Raw genomic sequence first — 18,873 nt, 5'->3', positions numbered from 1 at the left:
AGAGATTGTTGCACACATCTCAGATTTGTTCAGCAATTAAAATAGGTCTGGTATTGTGTTTGAGTGTGCTTGATAACATACTCAAACAAAAGTGCCTTTTTTACTACTGACAGGCTCAGATTATTATTCCAAGTGTCTGACAACATTACGGAAAGGATCCCTACAGAGATAGACCTTTTTGTTAAAGAGTAAGATCGTTTTTGTTTAACATTAAACATCCCCGAAAAGACTATCGCCAAACCATCAAGTCATTTTATCATCGTAAAACACACTTCATTCAAAGTCGACAGAAACAAAATAAAACTCAAAAGCCATCTTGGTTGGTCTTTATACTGTTCCAACAATCACCACTCTGGTTTGGTCAAAATAAACACATAGTTTACCAATTTATATGTGAAAAAATGCTGGCTTATATACGCTAAAAGTAGTGTTTATTTAAATGGAGTCTGGTGGGATAGGCAACAGCGTTTTCCGGGACGTTTAACGTTAAACTAAAACGGTCTTTAAAAAAAAGGTCTCTCTCTGTTTGGATCCTTTCCATAATGTTGTCAGACATTTAGAAGAATAATCTGAGACTGTCAGCGGCACGAGCACTTTTAGTGGACGGAAATTGACGATACGCATTTGCCCTATTACGTGGCAGCCCGGTTCACGCTTAATACTGGACCAATTTCAAAGATTTTTGTTCACATTAGTCACTTAGACACAAATGCATGGGAAAATAGGGGTTGGAAAAATACCGAAATTACCCTTTAAAGCTTTGATGGTGAAATAATTTCCTGTAATGTTGAATTTTGATCTTACTGAAGGTGCTCCAAGCGATGTCACACGTTTTTTAGGCTACAACATTTTTTGTCACATACAGCAAACATCTCCTCACTATCCAATAGCTGCCTGTCCCCTGAACACACTGTAAAAAAACGTGGTCTCTGTAGACAGCCCAGGCTCCACAAACAGCAACAAAAACAAACTGGCCAACCTGCACCACCAAACATAAACAGTGTTCAAGCCAATAACCGACAAGGAGGATTTGAGGGTGGTGGTTGGGGGGGTTAGTGCGCGGAAACACGGAAGGGAGGGAGAGGGGACGGGATGAGGAGGAGGGAGGGAAGTGCCGTCACCCAACATTGCTTAGAGCACCTTTAAAGCCACGTGAATTTTAAAGTCTGACTTATGAAAATAATTGACAAGATGCTCACAGATCTACGTTTGCTATGTAGCTTGATGTTGAACCAACAAATGAAAGAAAGAGGCCAGTACAAAGCTTATTTTATAACTTCTTTTCTTATATATTTATATATATCTATATATAGCAGTTGTTTTAACAGGTCGATGGTGGAGATCTAACAGGTCATAATTACACTGGAATGAAACATTGCTTGTCTGGCAACTGTAAAAAGGCATTAGTTAGGGACAAGTGGCTTTCACGGGCACCAAACCATTCCTTAAAAATATCTCCAAAGAAATACACTAAGGCATTTGCAGATAACACAGAGACAATATTAAGCTTGAAGACAGAGCGAAAACACATGTGGCAAGAACACATACTGAAGTGCAAGCGTCATGGTAGGAGCGTCCGGTTGAATACTTTTTGTTTCCCTCGACAGAGAGTCAAGACGAGGAGGAAAAGAGGAGTTAACACCCCCCCCCCCACTCTCCTTGTCGTCATCATTTGTGCGTCACAGAACAGGATATAAATAAAGACTACAGAGCACCGCATACACACCGGAGCAAACCTAGTGCTATCTCTGCATTCAGACTGCCAGGACAGGAGTATGATGGAGGATAAGAGCTTCAGGAGTGTCCACTCGTCTATTTGTGAATCTGCTTAATAACCTATGAGACTGCTTTTGCATCCCGTGGCGGTATAAACACTTTAACTGAGGCGTGAAGACTACTCTCAGTCAAACACTGAATCCTTGTCAGTTTGAGATCCCTTTTTCTTTTGGCTTAAAATTGTCAAATTAAGAGAATTCCTGGATACTGTTGGCAGCTTCGGTCCAAAACTAGCAGTATCTTCTTGTCGTGTGAACTAATGTTGAGGATCCACCAGGCAGCCAATCATGTGGCACTTTCACATTTTATCGTAGATCGTCTGATCTTGAAGCAAAACAAACGATCTGAGGCGTCAAGAAGAACTGGAGATGCAGGGGAGTAAAATCCTAATTATACATCACTGAACTGATTTTTAAAAAAAGTCCTTGGACCACAAGGAACAACTTTCCGTCCACTTTGGAGCTGGTTGTGTTTCATTCGTAGCGATGTTCGTGTTTGACAGCAGAGAACTGGTTTATTTATTTGTTTTTTGTTGTTCTGGTTCTTTTAAAAACGTGGCCACCGTTTCATTCAAATGTAACCAAGTGGACGTCATTTACGTGGGCGGAAGCCCGAAGAGTTCCCCCCCTTGCCTTGACAGGAAAGCTACAGAGCAGTCTTTTTCTAGCACGAAACACCTACAGTACACGCTGGCTCCGCAGATACAACAACTGTCCCCAAGTACATAGATACGTTTTGCAGGTTGATTAGCTGAAATACTACTGAGAACAGACACCAAAACAAACCAACAGGGGAAAATCAGTGAGAAAACAAGTACATTGGAGTGAAATAGGTTTTACAAATCCCAAGTTGCACTGTGCGTAAAAGTTCCACATACAGTACTTGTCTTTGTCAGATCTCTTGTATGAACGTGCAGTCAGCGCCAGTGTGTGCAACGTCACTGTGTCGTAAACCTAGCGTGCCAGGACAAAACTAAATAAATACTATCTGTCTGCTGTGTATAAATATGGCTCTATACAGTTTATTTATTTGATCTATGAACAGTTAATTTACGTGTTGATTTAGTTTTGTCCCAAACGTTCCTCCGTACATCCAAACAGTGACAGACTGGGCTACTCGTGTTTAGTTCATCTTCATTTAGTCTCTCACTGCCAGACCTTCCTCCAGGAGGATCTGGCGAGTCCACACAGCATTCTGGGATGGGAGAAAAACATGCTGTGGTTTATTGGCATTTCTTTAAATCAAATCACAATCGTCTTGGGCGGCGCTAAGCTACGCACGGAGCAACGGTGCCTCTGCAAAATAGCCTCGGGAAGGAACTTGTTTTGATGGAACGTGTGCGTTTAAAAGTTGTTTTAGTCGTGCAACAGAAAACTCAGATTGGACAGATAGTCTAGTTAGCTGTCTGGATTTACCCTGCAGAGAGCTGAGGAGCAGTTGACCATAGTCCTCAGAAATCCACCAGAGTTTAGAACGCCAACACAAAGAAAGAGGAAGATAACGGACATCTGGCCGAAAAGGACATCCGGCGGAATTTCCGGCGGCACCGGAGCAATCCCAGAAGTGGAATGTCGTGGATATACAGTAGATTACCGCTGTAGTGACTGTGAGGCGTCGTTGCCTTCAGTTGTAATAATAATCCACTGTGCGTCACTCCTCTTCTTCGTCCTCTTCTTCGTCCTCCTCGTCCTCTTCCTCTTCCAGGTATTCCATCACCGCCTCTCCATCCTCTTCGTGAGCACCTGATTTCTGCCTCCCCACCTCACCCTCTTCCTCTGACTCTTCCTCCACTTCCTCCAGCTCCTCCTCCTCCTCCTCCTCTTCCTCCTCCTCTTCGACATCCCGCTCCTCCTCATACGAAGAGATGGGCGAGTAGTGCGGGAGGTCGTACACCAGCGGGCTGCTGGGAGCATCAGAGCTGCTGGGCGGAGGCGAGGAGGCAGGCGCTGCCACGGGAATCGTGATGGGTACCGGGATGGAAAACGCAGGAAGTGACTCGGAGGCAGCCGCCCCAGCGCCAGCGCTGACCTCCGGGAGCTTCCCGGTGGCGCTCGGGTTCTGACTGGTGGCGGTGCCGTTAGCAGCAGCAGGGGGGATGACGGCCATGCCCAGCCCCGAGGTCAGGGCTCCAGGCTCGGCCGTGTACTCGCGGATCTCCCCCGGCTCCAGCGGTTCGGGCCCGCAGGGGTCGTGTTCGCTGCAGCACAGCTTGCCGTCCAGCTTGGAGATGAAGAGCAGGCCGTCGCGGTGCTGGTTGCAGTAGGAGCTGGGGCACATCTCGCAGAAGGATGCCGCCTCCTTATTACAGATGTCGCACTGGTGCCACGGACACTCCCAACGACCTGCAATGAAAACAGGAACGTCAAGGAAAGTCTAATGGACGGGATTTGGAATCTGTAAAAAGATGACTTAAATATTAGATTATAGAATATCAAAACACTTTAGAATGTATTTAAACATATTTAAAACACATAAAGCCTGTGGTGAAAAAGCAACTCAAGTATTTACTCAAGTACTGTACTTCAGCTCCACTACATTTCAGAAGTGAACAGTGTTCTTCCACCATTTCTACATGCATTTGAAAACGTGAGGGAGGTAAAAATGACCCCTTGGTGGTACTACAACCACACTGTAAAAAAAAAAAAAAGTCTGTTACAATTATAAGTCAAGCTTACAAAATGTTAAGTAGGGAAATGTACTTTTGAAAAGTATTAAAAGTAAAAGTACTCAATGCAGAAAAATGGCCCCATCACAAATGTCAACAACAAAAGGCTATCTATCCAGTCTACTGACTTTTGCCACTCAGCAGAATGTTTGGCTTTTTTGGATCAAGGACATCAGTGTATTCCCAATGAATACATTTCATGTATGCTTTACTCTTCACTGAAGACATTCTATAAAGTTACTTGCAATGTATTGGACGCTCTCTGTAATCTTCCATATTACAAGGGTTTCCTAATACAGTCTATCCTATGTTTGTACATAAAAATGAGTGATCTTGTAGCCTTACTTTTCGTCTGGTGATGAACGATGACGTATATTATTTGGTGGGTCGGGAGCCAGTAATCTTAATTTGTATTTTCTACTGTTACCCTCTCATTTGGTCATGTCTTGTCTGAGTTGTTCAGTTTGTTTGTTGTTGTATATGATAAAGCCAATAAACATACATAATAAAAACAAAAACAGTTACTCCCATTAAAATCCATCTGTATTTCTGTCTTCGCTAGTCCACAAAATAAGATTAACAAAAACTGGTGTTTAGCGCTTCTCTCTCTACCTCTCTAACCAGGTTACCATCCAACTGTAGCACAAATATTGTACAGAATTTTCAGATTATCTGCAAATCAAAATGTGTATTAATGCATGTATTGCATGTGTTTCCATCCACTACTGTTATTTGAACATCAGGAGTTTAGCTGTAGGTGGCGCTGATTCTCCAATCAGGTGCCATTCAACCATTGCAGAAGATGATGACATGTCGAGATGAGGTCATTAAAAGAGCACCAACTCAAAACCTCAAAAAGGTTGAAGAAAATGTGCATAACATGTTGGAAATGTGACTGACCTGCAGGCCTCCTGGTGAGGTTGAGGCAGTCGGCGTGGTAAACTTTGGGACAGCCGGGTCTCTTACAGGAAACCATTTGTCCTCCGTCTCCGCAGCTGAAACACTCGTCCTCTCGTTCTTTGGTCACCACCACCTTGTTCTTCCTCCTGCCGTGGCCCCTCCTCTTCATCTTACGACCTTTGTCTTCAGACGGAGGGTTGTTCTGGTTTGGAGGGGAGGGAAGGTTTTAATTGAGCCCACTTTATGTTGTGATGTCTCAGTGACTACGTTTACATGCACATAATATTCCGGTTTTCGCCCTTATTCCAAAAAAAAGACAATATTCCATCTCAGCTGTTTACTGTACATGGCTTATCAAACCCTGATTGAGACACATATTCCGAATGCTTTGCATACATGTCCAAAGAATGCTCCTAAAACCAGAATAATACCAGAATATCCCACGTCTTAATCAGAAAATGTCAAATTCGGAAAAAGGCCTTATTCAGAATATCCAAACGGAAAATGCTGTTTACATGACCTGTATCAAATTCTGAATATTGTCATATTCGGAATATTAGTGTGCACGTAAACATATTCAATCATGGAGTGATTTCAGCACTTCAGAATAACTTATATTCAATATATGAGTAGTGTTTTATGTGTATCCCGCCCCTCACCTTTGGCCTGACGCCCAGGAAGCCGCTGCAGTTTGGTGCTCCACATTTACAGACCGTTTTCCCGTTCCCCAAACACTCCAGGTTGTAGTTGAAGGTGAGCTCTGTGCCTGCACAGAAACACACAAACAACTTCAACAACTTTTGGAAGATAGAGTCAACCGTTTGGACAGGATGCTCCATCAGATGGTTGAAAAACCTGCTTCAGGGACTTTAGATTTTGTTCTTCATCATTTACATTGAAATCACAAGAGGAAGAGATCGGTATGGACAAGAGGAACATTACAGTGACCCATAACTCGTCAAATGCACATATCAGCATGTGAGTATTGTTTTAAGACAAACCAATCATATATATATATATATATTTATTTTTTTTTGCCATCAATCGAGGGCTACCCCTCTTAGTCGAGTAGTCAACTAATCGGTCGTTTTGGTCTTAGTCGACTAAGATTTCTTTAGTTGATTAGTCATTTCCCAATTACCTATTTCCAAGAAACTTATGAGCGCATCTCTGGTAAACACAAGATTTAACGTGGTGCTTTTGGATGGTTATTTGTGGAGAAACTCAGTTTTACAGATGTGTCGATTAAATGTGTTAGTCGACTAAGAATTAGTTTAAAGCTATAGTGCGTAGTTTCTGCCTCGCCCATGATGAATTCTGAGTAATGACAACAAAACTATTGGCGCGTCCACATGATACAAGCCTTCCGGGCACGAGTGGGTACCCGGTGGAAAAGGGAGAAAAAAAAAAAAAAAGAGACTGCCGCTGTCCGGAGGATAACTAGCCAGTGGAGATTGCGTGTGTGTGTCTTTGAGAGCTCTAAGTTGTATAACTTATGTTGTCAGTTCATGTCATTGAAACTATTTGTTGTCTTGCACGCCTACGCTTTTCTTGGCCAGGTCGCCGTTGCAAATGAGAACCTGTTCTCAACGGCCTACTTGTTAAATAAAGTTTAAATAAAAAATAAAAAAAATTGTTAGCTGCTGATTTGTTGATTGTTTGTGTTCTTCACCTGCTAGCTAGGTTGCACGTGGCTGTTGAATCGATATAATAGCGATTGTTGAACGCCCTTGCTCCCGTTAGTATTTTATGTGCATTATTTACATGCTACAGTAGTTACACTGCATTAAGATAATGTAATTAATAGCGGATTTATTGTTATTATTTGCTAGCCTATATATAATTCCTATGCATTGTGTATGGTAGCCTTTACAATGTTATTTATTTACAGCATTTGACCGGCATAAAATCGGCATATGTCAGACTGACCGGCTGGTCAATCGGTGCATCTCTAAAAATAATGAAATGTCTCCACATAAACATCTTTACATGTTTTCTCCATTTAACTTTTTCCTTGTTGACCAACGATAAGATTTAATGGAGCTTGTGTGTGTGATGTTCAAAAAACTGGATGCTTAAAATCGGACTCCTGAAGCAGTTGGTGCTTAGACAAAACAAATCCCCAGATTACAGCGGTTATTTCTTATTTACCTGCAGCGACGTCAACGAGAGCAAACAGTCCCACGCGGGTGTCTCCGCTCACCGTCCACTTCTGCGTCTCACAGTTGGGCTGGCAGCAGTGGTTCATGAAGCGAGCCTCGTTCCCCTTCGGCCCGGCATCGATGATTCGATCCTAACACACAAAGATGGAAGACGTATTCAGATCCTTTACTGAAGTCAAAGTACTTATACCACACTGAAAATACTTCACTACAAGTAAAAGTCCTGCATTCAAAACCTTACTGAAGTAAAAGTATGTAAGTTTTATCATCAAAATGCAATTCAAGTAAAACTACTAATTGCGCAGTAAAATGTTCCCTGACAGTGTTCATCTCTTCTATCTGATGTTTCTGGATGAATATTCCTGTTGCATTAATGTGTGTGTTGCATTTTACTGCAGTAGACTGTAGGATAGTTTAATCTACAGCAATGCATCATATTCTATAAGATCATCATTTGTTTGTAGCGTCGCTGTCCTGTGAGAACCACGTAGCTCTAAAAAGTTTTATAACTTTTCATGGTGTCAGAATAACAGCCCTGTTTTCAGCTTTGTGACGATGCATTTTCCAGCTGATCCAGGAGGCTTTTTAAAGACTTTATTTAGCTTAGGAAGTAGGAGAATCTTCTCAACACATAAAGCCCAGCTCAGACCAAAGATACGCGACGAGACGAGTTGAAACTTGCAACTTCTTGCAACGAGCCGGTCTGCAGCGTTCTGAAACCTGCCAGCTCACACCAATGAGACGAGACGACTCTTTGTACTTCTGTTCTAATTTCGGACTTCCAGGCTTTTTTGTAGCTGCATATATCATTGGTTTCGTCTAAATATGAATGAGGATAACGCAGTGATAGTGAGATGCTTGCTACAGTTGCATTTCTAGTGATGAATCAGCGAAAACGACGGTTTATTTCTCTAAATAACAGTTTGTTCTAACGCCGCTGGACGCTCCCTCTCTTCAGTCACTCTCGACCTCGCTTGACCAGATAACGTTACCGTGCTTTTGGGCGCTCGTTGAGGCTCCGTCTAAAACTCTGCCATTTCAACCAGCTGTTTGTAACATAGAAATAAAATGGATTGTGGATAATTACATTTCTTTAGTTTGTAGCTGACTTTACCAGCTGATTTCTCTATTGGCTGTTGAAACAGGAGACGTCTCTTACGTTCTAAAACCAGCCTCTGGAGACTCGACCAGCTGAGTCGCAGCTGGTTTGAGTCGAGCTGAGACGGGCCGGTTCAGACCGCTGCAACTTTTCCCTGCAACAATCTAAAATGGTTTTGTCTTGTCGCAAATCTTTGGTCTGAACTGAGCTTAAAGGACACTTCTTCCTTCAGTTTATCACAAACTTTAAACATCAAGACATCTGGAGTCACACGGTTGTTACTGAACAGGAATCTGAAAAGTAACTGAAGCTGTCAGACAAATGTAGTGAGGTAAAAAGTACAATATTTACCTCTGAGATGTAGAGGAGTATAAGTATAGTATAAGTATAAGTATAAAGCTGCAGAACATGGAAATACTCAAGTCAACAAAAATACTAGTTAAAAATTGTAGTTAAGTACTGTACTTCAGTAAACTTTTAAAAGGTACTATTTTCATGTCGGAGGGTTTGGTATTTCCCACACCTTGCAATTTTGCAAGAAACTAAAATTTGGATCTTTCCGTTTTCCAGATTGAATGAATGAAAAAACACACGGACCCGACGACCATCTACTTCTGCTTTACACCGCGTTTTGAAAGGACACGGATAGTACGGTTATTTCATAACTGAATCATTCCTTTCTTGTCTCCCCACTCCCAAAAGAGCAAACTCTCAACATGATGTTTTAGTATTAGTACATATTTAAACACACACACACCTTGTCCAGAGTGAGCATGTAGAAGTTGCAGATGTCGTTCTCCTGGGCGTGTCTGATCCTGGACCTGCACTCCTCCTCGTCAATCACCTCCCCGACGTACTCACTCACAAACTGACCCTGAGAGAACAAAAACAGTCAACATTATTCACCCTGACCCAGTCCCTCTGAACAGCATCACACCTCCTGATGGTGACAGTGGTACAGAAGTGCCAATGCTATTATTGAGGGTAGTGACGTTCAACCTTCTACAGAGGGACTATTGAGAGTATCCTCAGCAGTGCCATCACAACGTGGTTTGGTAACTGCACTGCTGCAGAACGAAAGGCCCTGCAGCGGATTGTGAGGACGGCTGAAAAGATCACTGGGGCCTCTCTTCCCTTCCTCTCTGACATCTACAACACCCACTGTCTGCGCAAAGCCATACGCATTGTTAAAGTGCTCATATTATGCTCATTTTCAGGTTCATAATTGTATTAAGAGGTTGTACCAGAATAGGTTTACATGGTTTAATTTTCAAAAAACACTATATTTTTGTTGTACTGCACATTGCTGCAGCTCCTCTTTTCAGGTCTCTGTTTTACAGAGTGAGACCTCTCAACTTCTGTAACATCTTTGTTGGGATTCGCACATGCTCAGTAGCTAGGTATCACATCATCTAGCTAGCTGTTTCTCCAATTTCGGCTTGTACAAGGCAGGATTAGCTGGGAGACTTCTTCTCAACGAGGGTGCACTTCCAACTTTGCGTGGAATACCTGCAGAACAGGGACATGGAAGTAGTTCTTTTGTAGATTATGGTGAACTGGTGTGTTGTAGCAGTGTTTTGCCATTGAGAACGAGGGAGCTAACCGCTAACATGGTTTAGCCCCCTCGTTTCAGCTACTGACGTAGAAAGCCGTGCAGATTTTGAACAGCTCACCCAGAGACTGAAGGCAGGACACATTCAGAAACCGTATCACACTCAAAACAGCATGGATGGTTTTTTTCTTCAAGTTTGTATGCGTGTGGGAACACCAGAGACACAAAATAACACCCCAAATTCCAGAAAACCAAAAGTTTTCATAATATGGGACACAACCCACCCATCCCATGCACTCTTCTCCTTACTGCCATCAGGTAGAAGGTACCGCAGTATTTTTTTATTCCAGAAAGGGGAAGAGCTTCTTCCCTCAAGCAGTCAGACTGTTGGACAATAAAACATGATGCACATTTTTCACACTGAACTGAAATGTACTCCTGCACTTTTTTTCTGCTGCTAAAATTCTATATATTCTACCTTCACCTCACAGTGAACCAAACCTATAACAATCAGTGCTCTGTTAAAAGTCTACTTATGCCCCGTCTTTGGTTGTCTGTCCTGTCCCTTGTCTGTCTCTCTACTTTAAGTAGTAATTGCACTTTATGTAAAGTCTATAATGTGTGTGCACAAAATGTAGCCTGTCTCGACTGTCGTTTTTTATATAATGTCATTTTTATATGATGTCATTTTTATATATTTTAAATGTGTAACACCACTTGATCCACGGTTTCACTATATACAGTGTATATGGTTGAAATGACAATAAAACCCACTTGACTTGACTTGAAGTTACCTTCTTGATGTCGTGGACACAGCGGAGCCCCCAGCCTCGAGACAGCGTCCTGAAGATCTCCACCTGGCTGTACTGACGCTTGGTGAACGCCTGGTTGAGGCAGTGCTCACCCGCCGGGCAAACCTGCAAACATTTCAGCCTTTCAGATTTAGTCTTGGTTTTTTAAACGTCATTAAACGTGGAGCACTTCTATAAAGATATAAAACATGTTGTGAGTGTGACGAAGGGGTTCCTGTACCTGCGGGTGACACTCGTACAGCAGCATGCGGTTGATGCACTCCGAGTCCATCCCACACGGGCTCTCATCTGTCTCCTTACAGTTGCAGCGCGGGATCTCTGATAGGTCGGCTGTGAAGATCTGAACCTTTCCTATTGGTCGATTCACCTGAATAAGTCAGAAAGTTGGAAGGACACGTGAACTCTCCGTCTGCACGATGTTTGTATTTCTAAATCACATTTAAGGCTCTTTACTAAGTGACTCATCTATTCAAGTCAATATATCCAGTCTGTCAGTATTATTTAGCATGATTTTATAATTTTGTTTTAAGTGTACTAATGTTCAGCACCAGAATAATAATTAATAAATAAATACCTAAATACATAAAGTCTCAAATTCATTCTTCATGGTATGAAGAACAAAGCCATTTATATGGAACAGGCTTATATTAGAGACAGGACTTTATTCTTTAGTGCTAATTTCTTCCCTTAAAAAAGGTATGATATGCAATGCTAACCTTAAAAAACTATGTATAAACTAACCCGTTTTCCACCGTCTGTGCTGCGCTGCGTTCCGGAGGCGCCGTGGCCCCCGCGAGCAATCGCGGCCATTCAAGTCAATGTTTGATATCCCACCACCCGCGCCACGGCGTGTCCCAGAAGCGAGGCAGGAAGTGAAACAGCGAGAGCATCCAGTCAATTTAATAAACCCCCCCCCAATATCGTTTCTGTCTCCTCTACAACACCATGGACGACGAGAGATTCATCTTAGAGGTGGAAAAACATAATACGACACCACAGATCCTTTTTATAAGGACAATGCCCAAAAAGATAACATGGAGTTCAACTGCAGGAGTGCTTAGAGTGGAAGGTAGATACTAGCTTAATAAACATGGGATTGTTCTGTAAAGTACTTGTAGAGACAATAAAATCTGCGAGTCGGGCAGGCAACACGCTCCGCTTCTGAGACGCTCCCGGTGTGGTATGGCGCGTGGCGGAGGACTGAACAAAACCGTGGCGCAGCCGGAACACACACACACACGCACAAACGCTCCTGGTGGAAAATCCGGGTAATACTTCTCCCTGACCTTTATATGTTTGTACGGAGGAGGCTTCCTGTCGTTCTTCCTGTCCTCCTGAAGCTGCCGAAGCTCCTTCTCTGCCTGCAGCTCACGAAATCGAACAGCCGCCTCCTCCAAAGCTAAAGAGAGAGATCAACAGGCAGACACATTTATGCTATGACGTCATCATAGCAGGTACAAACTACAACACAGTGACAACTTTTACTTTCAGGATCTGTAGAAGAAGAAGAAGAAGAAGAAGAAGAAGCCATTTTGCTGAACACACTGGATACCTTTCTTGTAGGTGGCGTCAACACCTTTCCCCATCTTCTCCTTGCTGTTGGCATCCACGTCCATATAAGGGAAGACCCTGGCCTGGTAGGTCCACAGGTAGTCGTTGGAGCCGAAGAAGTGAACAGGAAACTCCCCGACGTCGTGCCTCATCCGCTGGATGTTCTCGGGGATCGTTTTGGGATGGCTGACCTCCGCTGGCCACCACCTTTATGGAGCAGGAGAGAGAAAAAACACATACGTTTAAAAAGACTTTTGGTAGCGACAGGACTGTTGCCACGTGTTGCAGTATACTTAAGCTACGATATAAAGTGATGCCTTGAGTTTGTGTGACAATAAGAAATATTTGTGTTTGTTAACAAGAAGAGTGTCTTGTTAAAATCAAATAATTTGGTATAAAGAAACACTGACAAACATATGTCATTAACATGAACAAGACTAAGACACTTACACCATGCTCGCAGCTCTGTTAGGCTGTTCTTAGCCACAGTGATGCTTTGAGCTAAACGCTAACATCACCATGCTAACAAACTCACAGTGACGATGCTTACATGCTGATGTTTAGGTAAGTATATTTACCATGTTAAAGCTATGGGAGGCAGTTTATCTTTGGCGTTGTTGGGCAAAAAATCATTAATAATCTTTCAGCATACTGTATTGTAATTCTAGTGGTCTGAGAGAAAACTAGACTTCTGCACCTCCTCTTGGCCTTATTTTTAAGGCTTTAGATGATCTAGCCCATGACGGGAGACTTTGGCCAATCACAAGTCATGAGAGAGAGAGAGAGAGAGAGAGAGAGAGAGAGAGAGAGAGAGAGCTCTCCTTTTGGCTGTTCTGCGCATTCATTGCCCGTGCGACAGAGAGCGGAGAGGGAGAGCTGCAGGAAGAGGTCTCACTACTTTAAATTCTGGCGTTTTCTTTTTCTTGCATTCTACCCACTGCATCTTTAACCCTGTTAGTTTAGCGTGTTAGCATGCTAACATGAGCCGATAAATTACAAAGTAAAGCTGATGCTGTAAGAAATGGCGTTAGTTTTTTAGGAACTTGCCTAAACCAAAGCATGGACGAATTAAAATGTTGACCTTATGATGGCACTTGATAAAAAGTCAAATCACCAAAGTTCTGACAACTCATCCTGAGAGGAACATGAACGTCTGAACCAAATTATATGGTAATCTATTCAATAGTTGTTGAGATAATTCCCCTTAAAAGCACAAACATCACCCTCACGGTGGCGCTCAGGAATCGTTGGGTCACAGACCGACAAAATGCTAAAAAATATCTTCTCTCCTTCTTCACAAGAATTTTGTTAAAAAGAGACAAACTGACCTATACCGCCCAACCTTCACCCAGAGGATGTCCTTGTAGTGAGGTTTCTTCCCAGCCTTGCAGTCGTTGCAGTACCAGCTGCCTTTAGGCATTTCCATGTTCAGACACTCCCGGTGGAACGCAGCAGGACAGGACTCGCAGCACAGCAGACTGCCTCCTGGAGGACGAGAGGAGGAACTGCATTGTTTAACTGTTGATTGCTATAGTGCGAGTATGTGAAGGTTGGCTAGAGCTACATTAAAAAGGTGCACTATGAGTTCCTGCATGGTTTCAGCGCAATCTCATTTTTGTCTCAAATCGTAGGCATCTCTCCTTGACCCGGTAGCTGCCTGCCCCCTGAACACACTGTGAAAAAGCCCGGTCTCGGGAGACAACACGGGTCGTAAACGTCAAACAAACACTAGAGGCACACAGGCACCAAAATACAACAAACATGTTCCAGCCAATCACTGACAAGATGGTTGGGGGAGGGGGAGGGGGCAGTTACGGAAACATGGGGGGAGGGGCGAGCTTGCTCTGTTTTGTTTTGAATTTACTAGGAACGTCAACAGAAGTAACGTCATGCAGGAACGCATAGTGCACCTTTAAGGTTACCAATGAATTTCTGTACAGAGCAGTTATCTTCTTTTTTTTTGTTTTACTGCACATTTATTGTTTGCTTCAGTCTTCAAGCATCAGACAGACAAAAGTTAGAGACTAGCTGGTCAACAAAGTGAAACATTTAGCAGCTAAAAAGCCAGATATTTCCCTCAGGAGTTGGTGGAGACCAAAACAGAGCTAAAATGAGAGAGAATATTGGACTTACAATCATCAGGTGGACAGCAACACAAGTCCCAATGAATTCTAATGTTGCTACATAACTGCTGGATGTGTAAATAAGTAGCTGCTTGCCAACACGTTAGCTGTAACAACTGTAACAGAAAATAATACGTCAGTTCTATGTTTCTGTCAGCTTGCTGTGTTATTTTGCCCCATAGTGGCCAGAAAAATCAAGTACTTTAAGGAGTGACTACTACTAAAATTTATTTTTTTAGTTTTTAAATCATATGTACAGTCACTGTATTTTACTATCAATTGATCCTGGTACCAGTCTATTTCATTACAACAGAAGTTTTATTTCTTTTCCCCCACAAATATCACAACTTTGAAAGAACATGTAAAAAATACATCATGTTAAATCAGTTGTACTCACTCTATTTACAAGTTTTTGGTCCTGAGACCCTCATCAGGTAAGTTTTATATCGACAATGGTAACATCCACCTACCAGCACCTCTAAAGCTCACTTATTAACACGTTGTATCTTGTTTGTTTAATCTGTACAAAAAGTGAAGTGTAAAAACAACAAAACGCTATTTTAAAAAGGGGTTTATGTGCCTAATAATGTATGTGCCTAAAACAGTTTTCAGGCAACTTGTTCCTGCTATTGTTAAGCTAACTTAGCCAGCCGAAAGTGAATAAGTGTATTCCCCAAAATGTTACATTAAACTACTGGCTTTGGGCCAGATTCAGGCTGTGAGACGACCCGTGTTGAAATGACTCCACATGCTCCTTAAAGCCGTACCTTCAGTGCAGACGAAGCACCAGCTGACGTTGACGTGTTCGTGGTTCTTGACGCCACGGCGGGGGGTGAAGTGGTTAGGACAGATGATGCTGTTGTTGGAGAGGATGACGCTGCCTGCTGCCATGCAGAGGTCTGTAGCGTGATAGGCTACCGGGCAGCGCACACACCGAACCAGACGACCTACAGACCAACAAACGTACAGTCAAGAGCACGGAAGGTGCACCAAACAACACAGGCAATTACGGTAAATCATCCGAGCGTCCTCTGGTTTACCTTTAGAGATGGACGAGCTGTTGGGGTTGGCGATGAAACAGGTGAGACAGACGTGGATGGAGCAGCGGAAGCCTCGGTTCACAGGTGCGGTCGGGGCGAAGTTGGCGATACACTCGCCGTGATAAAACTTCCCACACACAGGAATCATACAGCGCCGCACGTCCTCACTGCGCTTTTTACATACAAAGCAGGTGTGGATGCCTGGGGAGAATTTTTTTTTTTTTAACAAATCATCACCTTTTGTACGTTTAACGGTCCATTGTTAACATCAAATATTTTTTTATTTATATCAGGAGATCCATTTCAACAGAAATCCTCCCTACACTTTCAACTGCTAAGCCTCCATAAATAAAACAATACAAACGATATTAATACATTACCTAAACCCGTTCTCGAGCAAACAATCAAAAATATAATACAATCAAACAGAAATACATACAAAAATGAAGTAAGAATAATAATAATGTGCACACATTGAGAGTTGGATTTATCACACCGGTACAGAAAGTATACACGTTGAGCATGCTACAAGTTCATTGTCACTATATTATTTTATTATTGTTATATATTATTGTTGTCTTACATCCTGAGAGTCTGAATAAGACTTGTTCCTAGGTTGCTATGTTATTATAGAAATGCATCTTTTGTTCGTTAGAGAAATGTTCTTTCTTCTATCTTTAATCTTTTACGCAACATTTTACCTTTAAATATATTTACAATTTCCAACCACATTGCATGAGCAGAAAAGAAAACTTTTCTAGTTGTTTTTTTTTTTGTCAATACAACAATTTAAAAGGTGGAAAATTGTGAAACAAAAGAAATTTATTTAATTCAGTTGTATTACTTTTACACTTTTTTTTTTACCTGATTTGCACTCCGGACAGACAAACTTCCCTTTAGGGGCCTCGGCCAGAGAGATGCAGGGCAGGTGGAAGGCTCCACAGCACTGACCCTCACAGAGCAGCAGCTCCCCTGTCTTTTCACACACCTGAGACAGAAAAACACAACCTACTGTAAAAGACCTGACATAACATGAGTGATTCAAAGTAGCCAAGTTTTACTATCAATTACTTTTTATGTTCCAAAAGGGAAGTACAATAAATAACAGTTGCAATGATACAATAAAAAAAAATTCAAACGGTACCAACAGAGATCTTATGACAAAGGCTTTAGAATGTTTTATGATTTACGTGCCACTTACAATTTTCCAGGTAAAATTGGGCCTTGGCGGGAAAGCTCACCTGACATATGTTCTCCTTCATGGAGGCAGGACCTCCTCGGTCCCCTATGATCTTCCTCGAAGGTAAAAGTGGATCGTCACACAGTGATAAGTCGTCCTTCATGGAGGAGAAGCTGTGATCCAAGCTGGGTGGTTCACCCTAAAGAGCCAAAGGACAAATTCATACAGCAATAATTCAGGGCCCATATTTAGTTCTGATCTGACTGGACCCAATTAAGCTTTTATGGCAGGAGAGGCTAAACTTTTGTGAGTGGTGGGGGAATGATATGAAAAGCTGCAGGAGTGATTTAAGTTTGATTTATTACTGCAAAAACTGTTAGTTAGAATTATCACTGTTTTAAAATCTGCATTTTCCCTGCTGTGTCATTGCTCTCTTTTGCCCGTCATGAAAGGATTTTAAGATGCAGTAGGTAAGCCTTATAAAACTAACTTTCTGTCATATTTGCTGAAACTGACCCTATGTTCCAGTAGAACTACATGAAGCAGGTCATTAAAAAAAAAGATTTGGCTCCTCTGTCACCACCTACAGCCTGTAGTGAGATTTGCAAAAATCCACCGCTCCCTGTTCAGATGCACCAATCAGGGCCAGAGGGGGTGTCTAACTGCGTGTCAATCATTGCTCAGGCACACGCATTTCATAGCGTCCTCCCCTTCCCCCCTCTTCACACGCGCTCTATCGTGCACAGCTCTCCCTTGTGGGGGGAGGGGCTTAGGAGACCGTTTGGGCTTTAGCGGAAAGGGGGGAGGGACTGAGAAGTTGTCAATGTTAAAAAATTTTGGCTAAGTCCTGGATCTTTACAATCCTACCTACAGCACCTTTACTCCTCGTCGAAAGGGTCTCTTTTAATTGTCATCAATGGCGACTCATAACAGGTAAGGTCACCAGTGGAGCTCTCCTAAATACTGGCTGAGATAAGATTAATTTCAACTTTCTTAATTTAATTAAGAAAGTTGATAGTTGACATAAAGACTCTGACGGCAGATAAATATGGGTCATGATTAGAGCTGCAAAGATTAATCGATTAGTCGTCAACTATTAAATTAATCGCCAACTAATTTGATAATCAATTAATCGGCTGGAGCTAAATTCCAGCTCCTTAAATGTGAATATTTTCTAGTTTCTTCTCTCCTCTGTCACAGTAAACTGAATATCTTTGAGTTGTGGACAAAACAAGACATTTGAGGACGTCATCTTGGGCTTTGGGAAAACACCGATGAACATTTTTCACCATTTTCTGACATTTTAAAGACCATACAACTAATTGATTAATCGAGAACATAATCGACAGATTGATCGACAATGAAAATAATCCTTAGTTGCAGCCCTAGTCCTGATATAAAATTCTGCATGGTAAAAGACAACACAACTACAGTAAATCAATCATGAAATTACTTTATTGTAACAGTTCTTCACACAGTATGATCAAGAGAAGAAGAAAGATGGCTGACCTCTGACTCTGCTGTGTCCTTTCTGTCCTCCGTTTGAGGAGCATCAACGTCTGCTGACGCTGTCTCCACCTGGGCGGGTTCGGGCGGGGCCGGTGTTGGGGCCGGTGCCGGTGCCTGAGTGGAGGGTGCAGGAGAGCTGTGAGGCGGATCTGTGGGGGTACACGTGGAAGCCTCTGTGGGTATCGGCGTGGAGCTGGAACCTGGAAGCTGCTTACTCTTTGACTTTAAAGATGACGGTCCAGAATCTGGGTGTAAGAAAGACGTTTTAGTTCATCACAAATATGTATTATTTATCATTTATGATATTATATAATTGGTTTAAATATTTAATGTTGAAAGATTATTCACTAACCTGATTGAGGAGCAGGATTTGGATTGTTCTTCAGTATTTTGACCTGTGACAAGAGAAACATTATCACTTTCTAAATCATGGTAAATAACATTTTAAATTTAGTAAAAAGTACAATATTTCCCCTTTGAGATGTAGCAGAGTAGAAATATATT

The 18,873-nt window shown here is 42.3% G+C and overlaps 1 protein-coding gene and 1 long non-coding RNA gene across 5 annotated transcripts in view; one reads left to right on the top strand and one right to left on the bottom strand.

Moving 5' to 3' along the window:
• The first annotated feature begins 2,193 nt into the window (after positions 1-2,193).
• Positions 2,194-11,111, top strand: LOC116056001. Its single transcript, XR_004106457.1, has 3 exons — positions 2,194-2,300; positions 4,466-4,471; positions 11,101-11,111. It is a non-coding gene; the product is annotated as an uncharacterized LOC116056001 (long non-coding RNA).
• Positions 3,251-18,873, bottom strand: part of nsd1b (nuclear receptor binding SET domain protein 1b) — a 34,976-nt gene continuing 19,353 nt past the window's right edge. For all 4 annotated transcript variants that reach the window (XM_031308044.2, XM_036008615.1, XM_036008616.1 and 1 more), the window contains 16 exons: positions 18,722-18,764; positions 18,370-18,614; positions 16,922-17,059; positions 16,545-16,668; positions 15,681-15,881; positions 15,408-15,587; positions 13,846-14,002; positions 12,519-12,724; positions 12,253-12,365; positions 11,187-11,333; positions 10,949-11,071; positions 9,360-9,476; positions 7,493-7,634; positions 6,001-6,107; positions 5,342-5,543; positions 3,251-4,118 (listed from right to left, as the gene is read on the bottom strand). In XM_031308044.2, coding sequence (XP_031163904.1) covers positions 3,427-4,118; positions 5,342-5,543; positions 6,001-6,107; positions 7,493-7,634; positions 9,360-9,476; positions 10,949-11,071; positions 11,187-11,333; positions 12,253-12,365; positions 12,519-12,724; positions 13,846-14,002; positions 15,408-15,587; positions 15,681-15,881; positions 16,545-16,668; positions 16,922-17,059; positions 18,370-18,614; positions 18,722-18,764 — 2,937 coding nt within the window. In that variant the 3' untranslated portion in view covers positions 3,251-3,426. The remainder of the gene's footprint in view (positions 4,119-5,341; positions 5,544-6,000; positions 6,108-7,492; positions 7,635-9,359; positions 9,477-10,948; positions 11,072-11,186; positions 11,334-12,252; positions 12,366-12,518; positions 12,725-13,845; positions 14,003-15,407; positions 15,588-15,680; positions 15,882-16,544; positions 16,669-16,921; positions 17,060-18,369; positions 18,615-18,721; positions 18,765-18,873) is intronic.

Source organism: Sander lucioperca, chromosome 13 (assembly GCF_008315115.2).
Source record: "Sander lucioperca isolate FBNREF2018 chromosome 13, SLUC_FBN_1.2, whole genome shotgun sequence".
Classification (NCBI taxonomy): Eukaryota; Metazoa; Chordata; class Actinopteri; order Perciformes; family Percidae; genus Sander; species Sander lucioperca.
This window is presented reverse-complemented; position numbering and strand designations above follow the sequence as displayed.